This window comes from Budorcas taxicolor, chromosome 11, assembly GCF_023091745.1.
Source record: "Budorcas taxicolor isolate Tak-1 chromosome 11, Takin1.1, whole genome shotgun sequence".
Taxonomy (NCBI): Eukaryota; Metazoa; Chordata; class Mammalia; order Artiodactyla; family Bovidae; genus Budorcas; species Budorcas taxicolor.
The window spans coordinates 142,493,578-142,515,826 of record NC_068920.1 but is presented as its reverse complement, the minus strand read 5'-3'; the positions used below and the strand labels follow the sequence as shown (position 1 = coordinate 142,515,826).

Genomic DNA, 22,249 nt, shown 5'->3' with positions numbered 1-22,249 from the left:
CATGGATGGCTTATCCCACCAACTAGTTAAAACCTTGAATTCAAAGGAAAAAAAAGAAGTATGACCTATTTCTACTAATGATACTGATAGTGCTGGGTATCATTCAGTAATTTTATATTAAATATTACTAGTTGACAATAACTATGCAAAATAAATATTATAAATACTATTTTATTTAAAATTTTTCCGGTTTTATTGATATAACTGACGTGTGTGTGTGTATATATATATGTATACATATATAAAACATTGTATTAGTTTAAGGTGTAGTACAGAATGATTTCATATGTATATATACTGCAAAATAATTACAATAAGCTCAGTTAACATCCATAACTTGATATAGATATAATTTTTTTTCTTAAGATGGTAACTTTTAAGATTGACTCTCTTAGTAACTTTCAAATATACATTATATTGTTAACTAGAGCCCTCATGATATACATGTAAATTCCATTTTTATAGATAGGGAAGCAGGCTTCATGGAAGTGACAGCATATGCCCACTAACATCTATACTGGTACATCTATCCAAAGTCTATGTTCTTTTCTACTATTTTTCTGTGTTTCAATAAGGGGTTAGTGGTGGTTTAGTCACTAAGTCATGTCCAAGTCTTGCGACCCCATGGACTGTAGTCTGCTAGGTTCCTCTGTCTATAGGATTCTCTAGGCAAGAATACTGGAGTGGGTTGCCATTTCCTTCTTGAGAAGATCTTCCTGACCCAGGAATAAAACCCAGGTCTCCTGCATTGCAGGCAGATTCTTGACTGACTGAGCTATGAGGGAAGCTACAATAAGGGGTTAGAGCATCAAATTTTATACTACCCTAAAGAGAAAATACAAATGTACGGTTATTAGAAAACTAGTAAGTTTAAAAGGATTCAGAGACGGTGGGGACATGTGAACAACTTTCTATCCAGCACAAGAAGCTCTTTGCTTATAATCCCCAAATGGACCATCTCAGGAAAACAACTTATTTGATGATAATGTTGATGAATTACTTTCCATGACTCTTGAGAGTTGGCTCACATAGAAGCCTCACTCCCACAAGGCCCTAGAGATCCATGGAAAAGCACTGAATTATATAGATTTTATAAGAACCAAATCCTTAGGAGGCTTCCAGCAATAAATCATCTACACCAAGCTCCAAATTCCATGAACTAACAAGACCACAGGAAAATTTTTTTAAACTTCTGAGAATAAAATTCTGTAATACCACTGAATATTTCTCTCAGTGTGCATTCTATAATATACTTGCCAATACAATTATATGGCTATTTAAGCTAAAAAATAAAGTTGGTTATTTGTATATTGATCTAAAATATGTTACAAAATGCCATGGACAAACTGGCTTAAGCATTTCCTACATGTACAAAGATATCTGTTAGTTTTGCCTTTGAGTGTCCTTAACACATACCAGAAATGGCAAAGCTGGGGGTGCAAAAGAATGCCACCAGTATTTCCTGTCTATCTACCATGTGCAAAGCAGACAGCACTGTGTGGTGGAAAAGGGTATCATTTTGGAATTTGACAGACCTGTGAATCCTGGCTCCATCCTTTCCTAACAACTCTCAATAAAAAATTATGAATGTCCTCTTTCCCACTTTATAGTTAAGTAGACAAAGATCCTGAAAGTGTGTCTCTTGGAGTCTGTGAAACCAAGACAATGCACCCAGTACTGTATGTGACACAAAGGAGGGATTTAATGAACAATAACCATTGTCCAAATAATCATTCATTTTATTATCAGCATCATCAAAGTACCTGATGTTCAGGGATGAAAAACTGTATGATCTGGTCCTTAAAAGAACTAATAATACAAGGAAACAGACAGACATCACAAAATGACTATTCTACAAATTACTGCTGCTGCTGCTGCTAAGCGCTTCAGTCGTGTCCGACTCTGTGCAACTCCATAGAGGGCAGCCCATCGGGCTCCCCCATCCCTGGGATTCTCCAGGCAAGAACACTGGAGTGGGTTGCCATTTCCTTCTCCATTGCATGAAAGTGAAAAGTGAAAGTGAAGTCGCTCAGTCGTGTCCGACTCTTAGCGACCCCATGGACTGCAGTCCACCAGGTTCCTCCATCCATGGGATTTTCCAGGCAAGAGTACTGGAGTGGGGTGCCATTGCCTTCTCCGTCTACAAATTACTAATATAATATAAATCGGAACAACTTTTTGGGAAGAAAAGTGGGTAGAATCAGGCAAGGCCTCCCAGAGGACGTGGCCTCTGAACAGGATCATAAAGGACAAATGGAAGGATACATGAATGGAAAAGGGGGGAAACATAATCCAGGTAAAGAGAATAGCAAGGGAAAAAAACAGACAAAAATTTCAAAGGACACAGCATGTTCAGGGAGCGATAAAAGCACAGATGTCTGGGGGTAAATCAGAGGAGAGCGCAGAGGGAAGACAGGTCTCCTGACCCGGATAACCGGAGTTCACACACAGGCTGAAAAGGAGATGCAGCTTCACACTTGGAAAGGACAGACTTTGCAGGTGTCAGCCCAGACTCAGTGCCCAGTTGACTGCTTCCCAACAGTGCTATGCTGACCAAAAAATTGCTTCATGTTGCTGAGCCTTAGTTTCTTACTTGTAAATTGCAGATGGATAATAACCCTTTACTCAGCAGAGTGGTTTGAGAATTAAATACACAAAATGAAATAATAAAGCAGAAAATATATTATCTGGCACATAACTAAGAAGTTCAGTTAGTGGCAGCGATGATTACTGAGGACTCTGGTCTTACTTGGTGTGGAATGGGAAGACAGAGGGTCTCTGAGCAGTAAAGTACTGTGATCATGTTAGTGCTTACAGAGGTGTGCAGACTGGGGCATGCTCAGGCCCTTTTGGTGAAGCCTGCAGGGGTCAAATTAAGTTTAACTTAGGAGAAAAGAAGACTAAAACACATTTTCAGCCTTGAGTCCAAGCCAATTTCACATAATAAGAAGCTGGTATTTTGACCCTGTCACCCAAGGGCCAAGTGGAGGGGCAGGTAGGATGGGCTAGAATGGGAAGAAGCTGGAGTCATGAAGACCAGATGGAAGTTACAAAAATCACACAAGATCTGCATGTGGTGAACAGGAATGAAAACTGTTAATGATAATATGAAAGCTTATTGTGTGCCATGAGTTACATCACTTCATCGTCACTATTTTTTTTTTTCATGTATTCTGTTATCATCTCCAGTTTGCAGATGAAGGAACAACCACAGAGAGGTTTCATAACTTGTTCATCATCAAATAGTAAGTTGTTGTTTTTTAGTCGTTAATTCATGTCCGAATCTTTTTTGACCCTATGGACTGCAGCTGGTCACACTCCTCTGACCATAGGATTTCCCAGGAATTGGTTACCATTCCTTCTCCAGGGGATCTTCCAGACCCAAGGATTGAACCTGCAGCTCCTGCATTGGTAGGCAGATTCTTTTACCACTGAGCTGCCAGAGAAGCCCCCACTTAGTAAGTAGTACAGTCAGTATTTAAACCTGGACTATCACTGCCTTGTCAATGACTATGCAATACTATGGAACCAAATGGAGGTAAATTCCAGAACACTGTGGCAATATGTGACATAGAGATTATTATCATAGCATTTTCCAAGTTATTAGATTGAGTTAGATTTCTTTTACCTAACAACTTAGTGTTCAGTAAATTCAGTTCAGTTGATAGTACTGGACATTTTGGAGAAAACTGCTCTAACTTTGGTTGATAGTTCAAATATATAATGAAATTATGAGAACTCATTCCTAAAACAGAAATATTATGTTCTAGAAGTACCATATTCTAGATGACCTTGGCTATATCCTGTGAATATGTGTGTGTGGGTGTGTGCACACATGTGCATGCAATCAGTAGCTCAGTCGTGTCCAACTTGGTGACCCTGTGGACTTAAGCCTGCCAGGTTCCTCTATCCATGGAATTTTCCAGGCAAGAATACTGGAGTGGGTTGCCATTTCTACTCCAGGGGGTCATCCCAAGTCAAGGATTGAACCCCTATGTCTCTTGCATCTCCTGCATTGCAGATGGATTCTTTACCACTGTGTCAGCTGGGAAGCCCATATACTGCAAATATTTGTGCTCAATGAGACTACACAGAACCAAAGGGCAGCTCTGTAAGAAGAGCTGTCCAGGACATCAACTAGATGCTATCTCCTAAAGATTTTAGCTGCAAAATAGTCTACATTTTAAATAAAATGTGAGTTTTTAAAATTTGTAGTCACCCTTGAAATGGTGCAAATACACACGCACATATACAGAGGTAGAGAGAGAAAAACAGAATGTAAGAATTGTGATAAAATGTTAACAATTGGTGAGTCAAGGGGAAGAGAATATAGTCATAATTTTTCAATCTTTGCAACTTATCTGTGGGTTTGAAATTTTTCAAGATAAGCAGGTGAGGAGAAAATAACCAATTACGACTTTTATAATGTAAAAAGAAACAGAATGGGAAGGAAAATGATTCCAGTTTTATAGTCGTTTATGAAGGCAAGGGGAGGGTTTAATGAGCTTAGGAATAAAAAGAGAACATGATTTCAAAACACTTTTACCTTATTATAAAAGTTATACAAATGATTTTAAGAAGATATAAAATAAATAACAGAGAAAAATCTCTCCTAATTTCATTGCAAATACACAGACATTTGCTTCTACCTCTTTCCCTATAATGAGGATTTTGGGGACAGGAGAGAGGTTATACTACACAGGGTAATTTAGTATACTATTTTTTTAAAAAAATAACTACTAAAGTAAACACACACACATTCATACAATCCCTTCTGGCCCAAAAGATAAGGAGTCTACTGAAATATACAAGATGTTCTATTAACAGAAAAGAACAGCAGCAGCAACAATGGCAACCAAAATAGGTTCAGTGAATGATTAATTTGCGAACGTGATGTTCTATTGTGTAAGGTAGCATGAGAGGATGTTCCAAAACTACAAAGGAATGGAAGAGAAATGCCAACGAAACAAAGGCAATTACTGAATCAAAGAGAAAAGACAGATTTTGAGAATATTAATAAGATGACCCTTTGTAAAAGAGCTTGAAGATTTTGCATGGCACAACCATATGAAAATAACCCAACCTTGAACTTAAATGGTGATGGTACATTAAAACAGACAGTAAATATGAAAAGCACTTTATATGTCATGATGCACTACACAAAATAAAATTATTGTTCTTATATTTAAGAATGGGGGAAGCAAAGACTGCATTCAAACAAGACAAATGTAAACCTTTATGATTTCCTATAGACATCAATGCCACAGATGTGGAATGCCTGAAGGGAGCAGAAGTTCACTTTGCCTAATCTTCTATACTGAAGGCATAAGCCAGCAGCCAAATTTTTATATTGGTATGTATAGTACATATCAATGTGTCAAAATTTTTAAATTTTACACAATGAAGGTCTTTTCTCTCATTTTCCTGAGATTATAATTGATATGCAGCACTAAGTATAAGGATTACAGCATAGTGGTTTGACTTACATATACTGTGAAGACTACCTTAGTAAGTTTATTGATAATCTATCATCTCATATAGATACCAAAAAAAAAAAAAAAAGAAGAAAAAAAAAAGGAAAAGGTTTTTTCCTTGTGATGAGATCTCTTAGGATCTATCCTCTGAACAATCTAGCGCCTCTTTAAACGCTGGAAGATGAGGGCTCAATGGAAGCTGCCTGCCTTAGATAAGGCCTCTTGAGCTCTCAAGTTCCTCTCGGACTCCACCACTTCCTCCCTGCCCTGAAGCCCAGTCACCTTGTTCATTTTCATTACCTGCCCGGTGTCAGTAGGAAATGAGTTTGAGAACTGATATGTAAACTGAGAGAGAAGGAGGGACAGGACAGGTGGGTGGGGTGGGGCAGCAGGTAAATGTGAGTGAGTGAACAGTGAGAGACATAAACACTCATATTCTAGGAAGCTCTCAACTCATTAAGGGATTGATCCACACACCGTGTACACGTTCCTCACTACACACAGAGCTGGACCTGTCCCAGGACAATGTCCTCTATGTATCAGCTCCCCGAAAACAACTGGGGCTCCTGGCAGAGAACAGGACGGAACCCAAAACAACTGACTGCATCATGTGCTAATGCCATTGCGGCAGAGTAAGAAGTGTGGCTTTTTCCAAATGATTATCATAACCAAGTTATAGTAAAGGAAAAATGGCTGCAAAGGCAGTAACTGTGCTGTGCACACAATTCCAATCTCAAATCTTAATGTTTTATAAATTTATTTTTAATTGAAGGATAATTCCTTTACAATATTGTGTTGATTTTTGCCATACCTCACCATGAATCAGTCATAGGTAAAGATATGTCCCCTCCCTCCTGAACCTCTAGAAAGATGGTACTGATGAACCTATTTGCAGGACAGCAACAGAGACATGGCTCAGATGGTAAAGTGTCCATCTACAATGCGGGAGACCCGGGTTCGATCCCTGGGTCGGGAAGATTCCCTGGAGAAGGAAATGGCAGCCCACTCCAGTACTATTGCCTGGAAAATCCCATGGACAGAGGAGCCTGGTAGGCTACAGTCCATAGGGTTGCAAAGAGTCGGACACGAATGAGCGACTCCACTTTCTTTCTAACAGAGACACAGACATACAGAAAAGACTGATGGACACGGGAGTCGGGGGAGGAAGGAGAAGGAGGGATGAATGGAGAGGAGAGCATGGATACCTTTACACTACCATATGTAAAACAGAAAGCCAATGGGAATTTGCTATATAATCAACTCCGTTCAATTCAGTCACTCAGTCATGTCCTATTCTGCGACCCCACAGACGGCAGAACTCCAAGCTTCCCTGTCTATCACCAACTCCCGGGTTTGACTCAAATTCGTGTCCATCAAGTAGGTAATGCCATCCAACCATCTGATCCTCTGTCGTCTATTTCTCCTGCCGCCTTCAATCTTTCTAGCATCAGGGTCTTTTCAAATGAGTCAGTTCTTTGCATCAGGTGGCCAAGGTATTGGAGCTTCAGCATTAGTTCCTCCAGTGAAAATCAGGACTGATTTCCTTTAGGATGGACTGGTTGGATCTCCTTGCAATCCAAGGGGCTTTCAACAGTCTTCCCCAACATCACAATTTAAAAGCATCAATTCTTCAGCGCTCAAGCTTTCTTTATAGTCCAACTCTCACATCTACACATGACCACTGGAAAAACCATAAATTTGACTAGCTGGACCTTTGTTGGCAAAGTAATGTCTCTGCTTTTTAATATGCTGTCTAGGTTGGTCATAGCTCTTCTTACAGGAGCCAAGAGTCTTTTAATTTCATGTCTGACTCAAGAGAATTCAAGCCAGGGCTCTGTATCAAATCTTGCCTTTTGATAAATAAATATACTAATAGCATCTTTGGGGCTGCTCTAAAATGTATGCCAATCACAATATCTTCTTGAGGTTCATTCATCAATAGAAGCATGGGCACATCTCACTGTAACAAGGTAGATATGACAGCTGTGAAGTCATAAATATGGCCTTAGGTGGCCCGGAGAACCACTGTAGTGGTAGACTGGATCCACCCTCCTTGTTGGAAACCATGGTTCATATTACAGATTGGAGGCCTCATACACTGTGGGTGCTTAGAGAGCATCTGGCGATTCACTTTGCCTCCTGGAGCATGAAGAGTGAGAAGAAATCAGATTCGATTTGTTCTAGTGGGCTTTCTTTCTTTTGCTTTTGCTTTTTATGGTCTTTTGTGTGCTTGAAAAATAATGTGAAGTCCCTAGGTAACATGGAAGAGCTCAGTGATGTCTGAATGATCTCACATTGCTCAATATACATCAAACTTTAAGACATCTAAAGCGGGTACTGTGATTAAGCAGCAATTTAAGCAAACAAAGACTAATAAAATACTCACTAGCTTTGAAGGAAATCTTTCTTCCTTTTTGAATGGTGCACAGAGGAATTCCTCATTAATTATCTGTTTTCTGAGTGGATTTATTTCTGTATATCCATTTGAGAGTCACTAATATACTGGTTCAGGCTTCCCAGGTGGCTAGGTGGTAAAGAATCTGCCTGCCAATGCAGGAGCTACCGGAGATGTGGGTTCGATCCTTGGGTTGGGAAGATCCTCTGGAGGAGGAAAGGGCAACCCACTACAGTGTTCTTGCCAGGGTAATCTCACAGTCCATGGGGTTGCAGAGTTGGACATAAATGAGCAACTGAGCACACACACAATATACTGGTTTATGCTTGTGAGTTATTTGTCAGGAAATTTTTAAAAGATATATGAAGGCCCAGATAACCATGATGGCTCTCACCTAGAGCCAGACACTCTGGAGTGTGAAGTCAAGGGGGCCTTATGAAGCATTACTACAAAGTTAATGGAGGTGATGAAATTCCAGCTGAGCTACTTCAAATCCAAAAATGATGCTGATAAACTGCTGTACTCAATATGACAGCAAATTTGGAAAACTCAGCAGTACCCACAGAACTGGAATTTTCATTCTAGTTTCATTTCAGTTCCAAAGAAGGGCTTTGCCAAAGAATGTTCAAAATACCAAACAACTGCACTCATTTCACATGCTAGCAAGGTAATACTCAAAATCCTTCAAGCTAGGCTTCAACAGTATGTGAACTGAGAACTTCCAGATGTACAAGCTGGATTTAGAAAAGTCAGAGGAACCAGAGATCAAATTGCCAACATCCACTGGATTGCAGAAAAAGCAAGAGAATTCCAGAAAAACATCTACATCTGCTTCACTGACTACGCTAAAGCCTCGGACTGTGTGGATCATACCAAACTGTGGAAAATGCTGAAAGAGATGGGAATACCAGACCACCTGACCTGCCTCCTGAGAAACCTGCATGCAGATCAAGAAGCAACAATTAGAACCAGACATGAAACAGACTGGTTCCAAATTAGGAAAGCAGTACATGAACGCTGTATATTGTCACCCTGCTTATTTAACTTATATTCAGAGTACATCATGCAAAATGTTGGGCTGGATGAAGCTCAAGCTGGAATCAAGATTGCCGGAAAAACCTCAGATATGCAGATGACACCACCCTTATGGCAGAAAGTGAAGAGGAACTAAAGAGCCTCTTGATGAAGGTCAAAGAGGAGAGTGAAAAAGCTGGCTTAAAACTCAACATTCAAAAAACTAAGATCATGGCATCCAGTCCCATCACTTTATGGAAAAGAGAAGAGGAAAAAGTGGTAGCAGTGACAGATTTTCTTTCCTTGGACTCCAAAATCACTAAGGATGTTAACGGTAGCCATGAAATTAAAAGACACTTGCTCCTTGAAAGAAAAGCTATGACAAATTTAGACAGCATATTAAAAGCAGAGACATCATTTTGCCAACAAAGGTCCATATAGTCAAAGCTATGGTTTTTCCAGTAGTCACGTACAGATGTTGAGAGTTGGATCACAATAATGGCTGAGTGCTGGAGAATTGATACTTTTGAATTATGGTGCAGAAGAAGACTGTTCACAGTCCCTTGCATGGCAAGTAGATCGAAACAGTCAATCCTAGAGGAAATCAATCCTGAATATTCACTGGAAGGACTGATGCTGAAGCTCCAATATTTTGGTTGCGGTGAGGTGAAGTTGCTCAGTCGTGTCCGACTCTTTGCGACCCCGTGCACTGTAACCTACTAGGCTTCTCCGTCCATGGGATTCTCCAGGCAAGAATACTGGAGTGGATTGCCATTTCCTTCTCCAGGGGATCTTCCTGACCCAGGGATCGAACCCGGGTCTCCCACACTGGGGGCAGATGCTTTAACCTCTGAGCCACCAGGGAACTTGATGGGAAGAACAGACTCACTGGAAAAGACCCTGATGCTGGGAAAAATTGAAGGCAAAAGAGGAAGGGGGTGGTAGAGGATTAGATGATTAGATAGCTTCACTGACTCAGTAGACATGAATTTGAGCAAATTCTGGGAGATAGCAGAGGACAGAGGAGACTGGTGTGCTGCAGGGCATGGGTTCATCAAGAGTTGGACACAAGCTAGCAACTGAAAAACAACTCTGTGTGTGTGTGTGTGTGTGTGTGTGTGTGTGTCTGAATCACTTTGCTGTACACCTGAAACTAACACAGCACTATAAATCAACTGTATTTCAATTAAAAAAATAATAAAGTGGCACTTTTGCATTTCTCGTTACTTGGTCTGTCATTCGCATCATCATCTCCATTTCTCAGATTAGGAAATGACAGTCGGACAGGCTTTGTAGTTTGTCTGGGGTTTCCCAGGTAAGGACAGGTTGTGAATTTCTCTCACGGTATCTTGTCCTCTTCTGATATTAAACAGCCTGCAATGGACAGTTAAGGGAGTGCTTCTCAAACACCATTGTGCTTAGGAGTTGCCCAGGGATCTTATTAAAATATATTTTACTTGGTTGGTGTGGGTAGGGCCCCCAATTTTGCATTTCCAACCAGCTCCCAAGTGTCCCTGAGTCCGTGGACTGACCTTTGTGAGGTCTTATGCCATTATTTTTCTCTGTTTTTCTCACCTCTTCCACTTCCTTCTTTGCGCCTTGGCCTTATTTCCTTTTCTGTGCCTTGCCTTCATATGTGTGTTGTGTTCAGTGGCTAAGTTATATCCGACTCTTCTGAATTATTATTTGTTCCAGTCACTGAGTCACGTCCCACTCTATGAGCCCTTGGAATGAAGCACGCCAGTCTTCACTATCCTTCACTATCTCCTGGAGTTTGCTCAAATTCATGTCCATTGAGCTGGTGATGCTATCTAACTATCTCATCCCCTGCTGTCCTTTTTTCCCTTTTGTCTTCAATCTTTCCCAGCATCAGAGTCTTTTCCAATGAGTTGGCTCTTTGCATCAGGTGGCCAAGACATTGGAGTTTCAGCTTCAGTATCAGTCCTTCCAATAAATATTCAAGGGTGATTTCCTTCAGAATTGACTCATTTGATCTCCTTGCCTTCCAAGGGACTCTCAACAGTCTTCCCCAACACCACAATTCGTAAGCATCAATTTTTTCAGTGCTCAGCCTTCTTTATGGTCTAACTCTCACATCCATACATGACTACTGGAAAAACCATAGCTTTGACTATATGGACTTTTGTCAGCAAAGTGATGTCTTTGCTTTTTAATACACTGTCTAGATTTGTCATAGCTTTTTTTCCAAGGAGTAAGCATTTTTCAATTCCAAGACTGCTTTCCCCATCTGCAGTGATTTTGGAGCACAAGAAAACAAAGTCTGTCACCATTCCCACTGTTTCCCCATCTATTTGCCAAAAAGTGATGGGACTAGATGTCATGCATCTTAGTTTTTTGAATATTGAGTTTCAAGCCACCTTTTTGACTGGCAAGAATACTGGAGTGTGTTGCCATTTCCTTCTCTGGAGATCGTCCTGACCCAGGGATTGCACCCACATATCCTGCATAGCAAGCAGATTCTTTACCGCTGAGCCATCAGGGAAGCCCCATAAATATATGCACACATATATATTCTTTTCCATTGTGATTTATTATAAGATATTGAATATATTTTCCTGTGCTTCAGTAGGTCCTTGTTGTTTACCTATTTCATATATAAAACCTTGTATCTGCTGTTTCCAGAGCCTTACTTGAAAAGAGCTTAAATCCCCAGGTTACTCTGAAGAGCCCCCTGGGAACAACCTAGAAAAGAGAGTGACTCCCTTCTGTGACTCCCCTCTGTGACTCTTGCAGGCAAGCTCTTGGGGAGGGGAACTGAAGCCAAGAGTATCAGGTTTAACTGTCCACATTCACAAAGTCCTTGCCAGACATAAAAGTTAGGACTTTGTCTTTCTTCTTTTTCTTTCCTAAGTGAAAAAAAATTTTTTTTCACTGAAATTTGTTTTTGTTGTTGTTAAGGAGCCTCTGTTATTCTGTGTCTCTGGGATGCAAAGAAAGATCTTGTTCTGACTCTCCATTCCCCAGTGTCTTCCTCTTTGTAAATTAAAGCTTAAAAAGAAAATTGTCCTCTATTCAAGAGGCTCAAGTTGGATTCTTCTGTATATCCTGTATACATATATCTGTTTCACTAAGAAATTCACTAAGAAAAACACTACCTCCTAATCTTTTCAAGATGTTCCCTGTGGGACCAGACTGAGGGATTCCCCTTGGAAGGAGCCTCAGGCAGTATCTGTTAAGATCCCTCCCATCATGTGAGGCCAGGGTCCGTGTTGGGGTACTTGAGAGCAATGCACAGTGGAGTGGCAAGCTGAGAGCTGACTGATGGACTGCGACTGGAATGGCGATAGCTCGATGGACTGTCTAGAAATTGACACACAGCATTTCTGTCCGCGCTGCTGTCTGCCGCATCTGCCTTGCTTAAGCTGTGTCCTCAGCCTGAACTACCATCATCCACGTCCATCATCCTTATCACAGACTCAGATGTCATAGACCAGGTCCAGTGCTGTCCCTTGTGGGTCCTGCTCTGACTTCCCTGGGACAGAATAAGCCACTCCCTTCACCTTGTTTTCTGCACAGCACTGACTACGCTACTGCATGGTAACCAGGGCCCCGAGCAACCTGGTCTCCCTGCAAGACTCTGAGCTCCTCCGGACTGGAGGTTACCTCTTACCCAGAACTGGAACTGAGAATGGAGTGTGACACACGGTAAACATGCAGAATGATGGCATTTGTCTTTAAAATAAGAGGCCCATGTGAGCCACGGCTGTGGCTTCCTTACCATTTAAAGACCCACAAGCAAAGTTTAGAAAAACTGTGCCAAGCAAATGGCAGAGTGGGTAGCGGGCCCAGCTTGCCCTGTTGTCCAGCCCACCCACACGGTTCACCCTGTGTCCTTTCACTCACACCGTGGGCACACAGCTGTGTGTGTAGACATGCTCTAAAGGCCATCGAGCAGTCAGTTATGCTGCAGGGGCAGACAGGAGTCCTGGCTGTGTTTCCCAGGCCTCTGACTCTGCACAAGTCAATTCCTCTCTCCCAGTCTTTCTCTCCTTATCTGCAAACAGCAACAATACGCACAGGTGTCAAAAATCATAACCACTAAATCCACAAAGATAAATGGAAAGAGTTCTAACAGCAAGTAACTAAAACAGAATATAGAAGTGTTCATACATTTTGATTGAAATTATGTAAAAATATATCCGTACCTCAACAATAACTGGGAGGTAATATGCAAATAAAAACAACAATATCATTGAATGAACTATGAGGCGGTTTCTCAAATATGCTTCATCATTATTATATCATATTTTCCATTAAAAAAGAAAATTGGGGTAAAGCCTTATAGGGTTGCCATGGATATAAGACACAGGAAAGATCTCCATAAACTCCGGGAAATATATTCTTGTCATTCAGCTGCTGCTGCTGTTATTCCTACTACTAACAACTGAATAAGCGTTTCCCGGTTGGCACTAGTGGTAAAGAACTCGCCTGCCAATGCAGGAAACATACAAGACGTGGGTTCAATCCTGGGTCGGGAAGATCCCCTGGAGCAGGGTATGGCAACCCACTCCAGTATTCCTGCTTGGAGAATCCCATGGACAGAGGAGCCCAGTGGGCTAAAGTCAGTAGGGTTGCAAAGAGTCGGACACGACTGAAGGGATAGCACACACGCACACACACACAGGTGTGTGGATTGGAGACACACCTCTTAAACTTACAAAGCCGGTACACTCTTAATCCTCAGACAAGACAGATCTTACATATACTAAGCTTTCCAAAATATAACATATACATTCTAGGAATCCCCATACTTAATCAGTAGAGTAAACCTCCTGGAGATATGAACCCCTCCTCTCCTGAGATGCTCAGCACAGTGTGTCCTCCTTGGCCACCCTTGAAAGTAGTGAGAAGAGACCATGCTCTCTGAGGCCCGAGAAGCAGATGGTCCTGCTGAAGCTGATGGACTAAGAGAACAAATCTCCAGAAAGTTCTCAGCTCTTCCTTCAGAGCCACCTAGAAAAGACGCTTAGAGGTGGAAGCCTCATAACCACAGATATTAAGAGTAATTCTAAGACTCTAAGGAACACTATTAAGTGAGAACTGAAAATCGCTCCAGCCTTACCCTTCGTCCACACTGGCATGGACTGTGGCAACAACTCCTTCCAGGACGTGGAGTGGGTCCGCCGGGCCCCCGAGGTCAGCACTGCCTCCACTGTGAAGGGAGAGACAGAGAGAGGAAGGGATTCAGGACGGATGGCTCAAGCCTCAGGAACCAGCAGGGCATGGACACTCAGATGAGCCCAGCTGGATCTCAGCAGAGCATACACCATGAGCTCACAGCCGCTCACGGCATATGCAGCCCGCGAAGTACCAGGTCCTGTGCTGTGTGTGTCCTGAGGATGTAGAGAGGAAACCTCCTCTGCCCTGAGGAGCTCACAATCTAATAGAGGCTTGTTTTCCTACCAAGAGAGTAGCAAAACAAGTGAAGTTTAAAAAATAAAAAGGAAAAAGAGAAAGGAAATCTATTTGCAATCAGTTATTCAAAAATTCAAAGAAATACTCAATGGGCATTAAAAATATGAGCTATTTTAAGCGTTAAATATATATAACCTAAATCCTCCAGTTGGCCTTTTCCCCACAATATTAATATTCACATGGCCCTTACAAGGCACCAGGCAATGCTAAGTGCTTCACATACATCCTGCCATTTAATAATCCAACACCCATGAGACGGGCCCCACTATGATGTCCACGCTACAGATGTGTATGCATGGAATCCTACGGAATTTTGAAAATGCAGCAGAGGGAAGAGAAGTTTTAGATGAGTCTTCCGAATAATTTAAGTTATATGATTTAAACCAACTGCTGGATTCAGTATGTTCATACCTTTGTCATATTAAGCTTACTAAATTCACTAACCTTCTAAAAGGCAAATGTCATAGACCTAGTCAATAGCAATTTATTTCCTTAGAAAAAAAGGCAGATGAACTAAAGTTTCCTTTCTCCCACTACTGAAAGATTTAATCCATTTTTATTGAAAGTCTTCTGTGCACCAACTATAACATTTATTAGACCAGAATGAAATCCCCAGTGCTAGAACTGGGCACATGGAAGAAAAGAGGAATATAATTTATGTCAGAATTTTATAAATGTAAAAATATCATGTCAAATTTTAATTATATGAAAATGTACAATTTTTTAAATGAAACTAAATTCTCTTCAAAGCACTAATTCTTCAAACTTCTGTTTCTGTGAGATTGATATGAACTCCAAGTAATAATACAAGATAACAAAAATCAAAAAGTTCTTCCCCTGGTAGCTCAGATGGTAAAAATCTCCCTGCAACACAGGAGACCTGAGTTTGATTCCTGGGTTGGGAAGAACTCCTGGAGAAGGGAATGGCTACCCATTCCAGGATTCTTGCCTGGGGAACCCATGGACAGAGAAGAATCGAAAAGATAAAGATGGCAAACAATTATCTGTTATCACCTGAAAGTGGAAAGTGGCTCTAATAACCACTAGTACCACCAAAACATAGTAAGTTCATTATGTAATAAAGGTTTATTCATTTCACATTTGTGATTTCTAAAAAATGTTACACTACGTTATTTCTCTCCTTATGCAGAAAATTACCGGATACCTCAGAGCATTAAGGTGAAAACTGGATAAAGCTGGGTAATTAAACTGATAAAGACTCATTTGATTTCAGTGCAGCTGCTGAAAACTGACACGCTTTTAATCAAAAAGTTCCTCAAGAGCAACACAGAATCACAAAGAATGCTTAAAAGAAGAATAAATTAAACACAACTAAATCTTTCAGGCTAATTGCATTATTCACAAAAAGCACTTGATGCCTCATTATTTTCTTAGCTTAACTTTCCCCTCTGTCCTAATCCCCCAGAAGCTTTTCTACAAAGATACTAGCCTATTGACAGGAAGCTAGAATTTCTCAATTGTCGGCTTTATGCCATTAATTGCAGGTAAATAACATCCTAATATACTTAACAGATGTCTAACTTCTTCAGTATGTGATTAACCTTGCCTTGTACACTTCAAAAGAAACTTCTGGGAATTGGTTTTCCACTGCTGAAAAGACAAGCTCTGAAAACCCACACTAAAATTACGCGACAGGTGTGACACATAGGGAGCTGCTTCACTGGCCACATTGGCCTTTGTCCCTTATTTCAAGAATTATCTGAGTGAGGGAGAGGGTCAACCGAGAAATTAGCTAGCGCTTTGATGTGTTACACACAGGACCAATGATGGAGCATTTTCATGGTTCTCCACTCTCAAGATATTTTAAGACAAGAGACTGAGAAGTCTAATCATAATCTCTTACTTTAATAAAGTACTTCATAGTTCTACAATGCTCCTATGTACACGATGTTTTATCTTCATAACAACTGTGAAACAAACACTTTACTGGCAAAATATCAGCTCAGGTTTTCCTTGATGACTATTTTATGGCTTACCTCAATGCAGAGACTATTTTTGTTACTGCACTCTGCACAATTTCCTTGGGCGAGATGTCAAGAGGGCCCACAGCCACCTCCAGCAGCTGCTGAATCATTCTTAGAGGCTGACCGTCTAAACACATGGTCACGGCTTGATTGTAAACTTTCTCTTTTTCTGACCGAGACAGATCATAGAGGTAACCGTATTTCTGCAGTGTTTCCTGAAAACATGGAATTCAACATGTAACTATGAACTAGAAATTACATGAACTGAGTGAACTATACTCAGAAGACTTTCAAAGCAAATATACTACAACCACAAACACCACACAGAGGAACATGTACGGGATGTTAACAGCTTGGTCTCCAGAGCTACCGAGACTTGACTGTAAACCTTGCTTTACTGTGTACTAACTAGTAAGCCATTGTGATCTCAAATTTCCAGGGTCGATAAAATGAGAATGAGAACAATCAGTTCTTGTGAATAGAGGATGTTGTAAATATTCAATAATACAAAAATCAGTCCTTTGGCACAATGTCAGGCACAAAGTAATGCTCATTAAATTTCTCTATTATTATTATTGTGGTATAAACACATAACAGTTAAAATCTATTAAGTACCAACTATGTAAACCCAGGTATTGTGTATGTTATATAATTTAATGTTTATAATTATCCTGATAGCTCAGTTGGTAAAGAATCTGCCAGCAACGCAGGAGACCCCAGTTCAATTCCTGGGTCAGGAAGATCCAGGGAAAAGGGATAGGCTACCCACTCCAGTATTCCCTAGGTTTCCCTTGTGGCTCAGCTGGTTAAAAATCCACCTGCGATGCAGGAGACCTGGGTTTGATCCCTGAGTTGGAAAGATCCCCTGGAGGAGGGAAAGGCTACCCACTCCAGTATTCTTACCGGGAGAATTCCATGGACTGTATAAGAGTCAGACGTGACTAAACAACTTTCACTTTCACTTTTCTTTCAACTATCCTACAAGGAGTTTTAATTAGCTCCACTTTGTCAGAAAGGAAGCTGAAAACCAAAGGTGTTATGCAACATGTCCAAAAGTCACACAGTCGCCATTAATGGAGCTTGGGATTAGAATCTAAAATTATGCTTTCCCCACCACATTCCCCCAATCCACACTGCCAGTCATCCCTTTTTGGATAATATTGTAAAAACTAACATGACAACAAATAATTTCAGAAATAGAACACAGCCTACCACTGCCCAGCATACCAAATGCGATCACTTGATGTTAACAACACTTTCGAAATTTCACAAGTGCTTCTGAATATAACTGCTTTGTCTTTCAAACCTTAACTGGACATTTGATGATATAAAAGACTTACTATTAACATTTTTATTGGTAATGTAATGGTAGTTACTTTTAAATATATCTTTTAGAAATAGATATGGAAGGATTATTATTTAACTTATATGCAGAGTACATCATGAGAAATGCTGGGCTTGAAGAAGCACAAGCTGGAATCAAGATTGCCGGGAAAAATATCAATAACCTCCGATATGCAGATGAGACCACCCTTACGGCAGAAAGTGAAGAGAAACTAAAAAGTCTCTTGACGAAAGTGAAAGAGGAGAGTGAAAAAGTTGGCTTAAAGCTCAACATTCAGAAAACGAAGATCATAGCATCTGGTCCCATCACTTCCTAGAAATAGATGGAGAAACAGTGGAAACAGTGTCAGACTTTATTTTTGGGGGCTCCAAAATCACTGCAGATAGTGACTGCAGCCATGAAGTTAAAAGACGCTTACTCCTTGGAAGAAATGTTATGACCAAGCTAGACAGCATATTCAAAAGCAGAAACATAACTTTGCCAACAAAGGTCCGTCTAGTCAAGGCTATGGTTTTTCTTGTGGTCATGTATGGATGTGAGAGTTGGACTGTGAAGAAAGCTGAGGGCCGAAGAATTGATGCTTTTGAACTGTGGTGTTGGAGAAGACTCTTGAGAGTCCCTTGGACTGTAAGGAGATCCAACCAGTCCATTCTGAAGGAGATCAGCCCTGGGTGTTCTTTGGAAGGAATGATGCTAAAGCTGAAACTCCAGTACTTTGGCCACCTCATGCAAAAACTTGACTCATTGGAAAAGACTCTGATGCTGGGAGGGATTGGGGGCAGGAGGAGAAGGGGACGACAGAGGATGAGATGGCTGGATGGCATCCCTGACGCGATGGACTTGAGTCTGAGTGAACTCCGGGAGTTGGTGATGGACAGGGAGGCCTGGTGTGCTGCGATTCATGGGGTCACAAAGAGTTGGACCCGACTGAGCGACTGAACTGAACTGAACTGAAGTGATGGAAGGATTTGTGGATAAAATGAAAAGATAACTGGGTTTTTCTTTAAAATGACTCAGAGGAGTAAGGGTAGAAAGGAAATACATTGGTCATGTCTTGACAATGGTAAAAGCTGGGAGTCGGGCACATGAGCTTTCAGTTTACTATTCTTCTCACTGTGATACTTTCTATAATTAAAAACAAACTACCTTTGAGTTAGACAAGGAAATTACTAGTATCCATACTGAGACAAGAGAAAACTGATGTTCCAATGGTCTATGATTGAAGTTGCACTAACCTTCTTGAGTTTACAATATGGTCTTTCACTGAGTATATAATTAAAAAGAGGTTAAAATCAAAGCCTGCACTTAAAAGGGTCAATATATATAAGGTTGAAGGTTATTTTCAGCATTTGATTTAAAAGGTTCCTTAACAACATCATATAATGTCAATTTAGGGACCAGAAGAGGCTCCTATTAAGGACCATCCATGGCCTAACAACATTCACAAATAGCTATTCCAAGTGTGCTCAGTCCCTCGGTTGTCTCCAACTCTTTTCGGCCCCATGGACTAGAGCTCATAAGGCTCCTCTGTCTACAGAATTTTCCAGGCAAGAGTACTGGAATGGGTTGCCATTTCCTCCGCCAGGGGATCATCCGAACCCAAGAATCGAACCCACTTCTCTTTCATTGGCAGGAGGATTCTTTACCACTGAACCACCTGGGAAGCCCAAGTAGCCATTTGGTACGTTTAAATCACAACTTCACTGAAGCAAATGTCTGTTTTTGTATCAATAACTCCCTCAGTGCCTTATACACCACTTGAGCCACTGAAAGACAACACTTATTCCATGAAGAGTAATGACAATTCTCCAGATATGAATATACAATGTTTGATTAGAAAAATAAATATGTACTTAAAAACTGATAAGTATAAATCATTTCCACCTGATTAAACTTTTACCCTAGTCCTAATTACCAATTGGTGGTGGTGATTCAGTCACTAAATCTTGTCCGACTCTTGTGACCCCAAGAACTGTAGTCTGCCAGGCTCCTCTGCCCATGGGATTCTCTAGGCAAGAATACTGGAATGGGTTGCCATTTCCTTCTCTAGGGAATCTTCCCAACCCAGGAATTGAAGCCGGGTCTCCTGCACTGCAGGCAGATTTTTTACCAAGTGAGGTACAAGGGAAGCCCCTTAATTGTCAATATTTTTAATACTGTCAATAATTGTAATTACTGATTATACAACTGTAACCATCAGCAGAATAAAATCAAGATCGGTGAGGCCAATTTGCTCCCTGTGAAGGCTTCTATATTGCTCATACCATTATTTAATATTATTTATTAGATAGGATATAGGCAGTAAAAAATACAAAAATGAGATAAAACTGAAATCAGGCTTTTGGATTCCTCCCATTATCTCCTGGATGAAGGGCTTGTATTTTTGTGTCTCATACGTATTTTGAAGTCTTCCATTTGTTCAGTATCTGGACTCCTCTCCACTGACTGATTTTTCTAGTCAGGAATATATATATATTGTTTTACAAGCCAAGAATACAACTCATTAAACACATAAGGTTAAAAAAAATTAAACAGATCTGTGGCCACTTATAGGTTCATTCACTACAGCATTACAAAGTGAATGGACTATTTTTTACATACCTAAACACTGTTTTTACCTGGATGAAAACCATTTACGTAGTGATTTGTCAACTTTTTAGCTATAGAAAGTGAAAGTGAGTCACTCAGTCATGTCCAACTCTTTACAACCCCATGGACTATGGGAATTCTCCAGACCAGAATACTGGAGTGGGTAGCCTGTCCCTTCTCCAAGGGATGTTCCCAACCCAGGGATTGAACCCAGGTCTTCCACAATTCAGGCAGATTCTTTATCAGCTGAGCCACCAGGGAAGCCCAAGAATAATGGAGTGGGTAACCTATCCCCTTCTCCAGTGGATCTTCCAGACCCAGGAATCGAACTGGTGTCTCCTGCATTGCAGGCGGATTCTTTAGCAACTGAGCTATGGAAAAGAATATTAAAATTCCCATGATGATGATAATACAGAAGAAAAGTTCCCAAGGATACAGAGGGTTTCCTTATGCAATCCGAACCCTCTGGTCCCCAAACCTCATAGGGGCTCATGACTCCCATGAGGGGGCTTTTTGAGACTCCACTAGACCAGAGGGTCCCAACTAGAATGAACTAGAAACAACTTCATCAGCCAAAAAAGTCATGTCAAGAATAAATTATATTGGAAAATGCACCAAAAAACAGGATGAGAACACACATTCTTTAAACAGATAAATAAATAAATAAAAACAACTTCTGAGGCAGGCGTGGATGGCTATTTCTGAACTTTTCTGAAAGTTAGGAGAAAAATTCATCATCACTCAATTGGAAAGCAAAACATCTCCTAGCTAGAAAGAGAGCATGTGTGTGTGTCTGTGTCTGTGTGTGTGTGTGTATGTGTTGATCACTCAGTTTTGTCTGACTCTTTGTGACCCTATGGACTGTAGCCCTCCAGGCTCCTCTGTCCAAGGAATTCTTCAGGCCAGAATACTGGAGTGGATAGCCTTCAGAGGATCTTCTTCAGCGGATCTTCCCAACCCACGGATTGAACCCAGGTCTCCCATATCGCCGGTGGATTCTTTACCAGCTGAGCCACCAGGGAGGCCCATATGATTGCATCACTTTGCTGTACACCTGAAACACAATCCTGTCAATTACCTATATACTTCAATTTAAAAAACAGTTGTTGAAAAAAGAATCTGCAGGACTGAAAAGCCTACGACAATTATGAATACAGCTTTAAAAGACACATGAAAGAATGCACTGATATTATCCGAGTGTGTGAGCATACAGAAGAAGTTTGCATTTCATTACCTGCTCACTGTTCTTCAGAGAAATGATGAAGCTGTGGTTGAGGGTTTCCAGGTGGGCCAATGATTGCTCCAGATGATTCAAGGCATCTGCATAGGGCACCTGAGACCCACCAGCCTCCTCAGTGTCTTCTTCTAAATTTCTTTTTCTTGGCTTTTCAATAAAATGTTTGACTGCCTTAATAGCCTTTCCAGTCATTTCTTTACGTGCTTCCAGAGACAGCTTTACCAACAACAATAAAAAAGAGAGTGAGAAAAGGGAACTGAACAAAGGTAAGAATCACCCTACATATTATATGTGATGGATTTAGTAAAGTATTAGTGTGGTAGAGAGAACAAAAGTGAAATTTTAATACATAAACTTTAATGAATAGGACTTTTGCTATACTAGTTTTTCTTCCATGAAGAAAACAAAAATAGGGTGGTATCACTGCACTATTAAATGCATAAATATAGCTTTTTTAAAAATGCTAATACCCAAAGCAGGTGGTGTCATGATGAAACACATTCAAATAGATTACTGGTTACAGTGAAAAAATGAGGAGTCATTTCTATAACCAATTCTGATAATTTAATATAAGGAAATAATTCAAAAGAAGAAAATAGTATAGGCATGAAGATTTTAACTGGAATAAGAATAAAAAATACAGCTTTAAAAGCAATCCAATTGATAGTAAGAGAAATGGTAACTAGCGTATGACAAATCACTCGATAGAGTATTATGCAGTCAATAAGAGTATAGCCATTATCACTGTTTGATTGTGATAAAGTGCAGGCGGCT

General features: G+C 40.6%; 1 protein-coding gene across 1 annotated transcript in view; it reads right to left on the bottom strand.

Annotated features, from left to right (window-relative positions):
* The window catches only part of NBAS (NBAS subunit of NRZ tethering complex), a 336,306-nt gene that overhangs the window by 40,375 nt on the left and 273,682 nt on the right, over positions 1–22,249 (bottom strand). The window contains exons 45-47 of the mRNA XM_052647567.1: positions 21,473–21,691; positions 16,317–16,519; positions 13,967–14,056 (exon numbers count right to left, since the gene is read on the bottom strand). Of these exons, the coding sequence (XP_052503527.1) occupies positions 13,967–14,056; positions 16,317–16,519; positions 21,473–21,691 (512 nt within the window). The remainder of the gene's footprint in view (positions 1–13,966; positions 14,057–16,316; positions 16,520–21,472; positions 21,692–22,249) is intronic.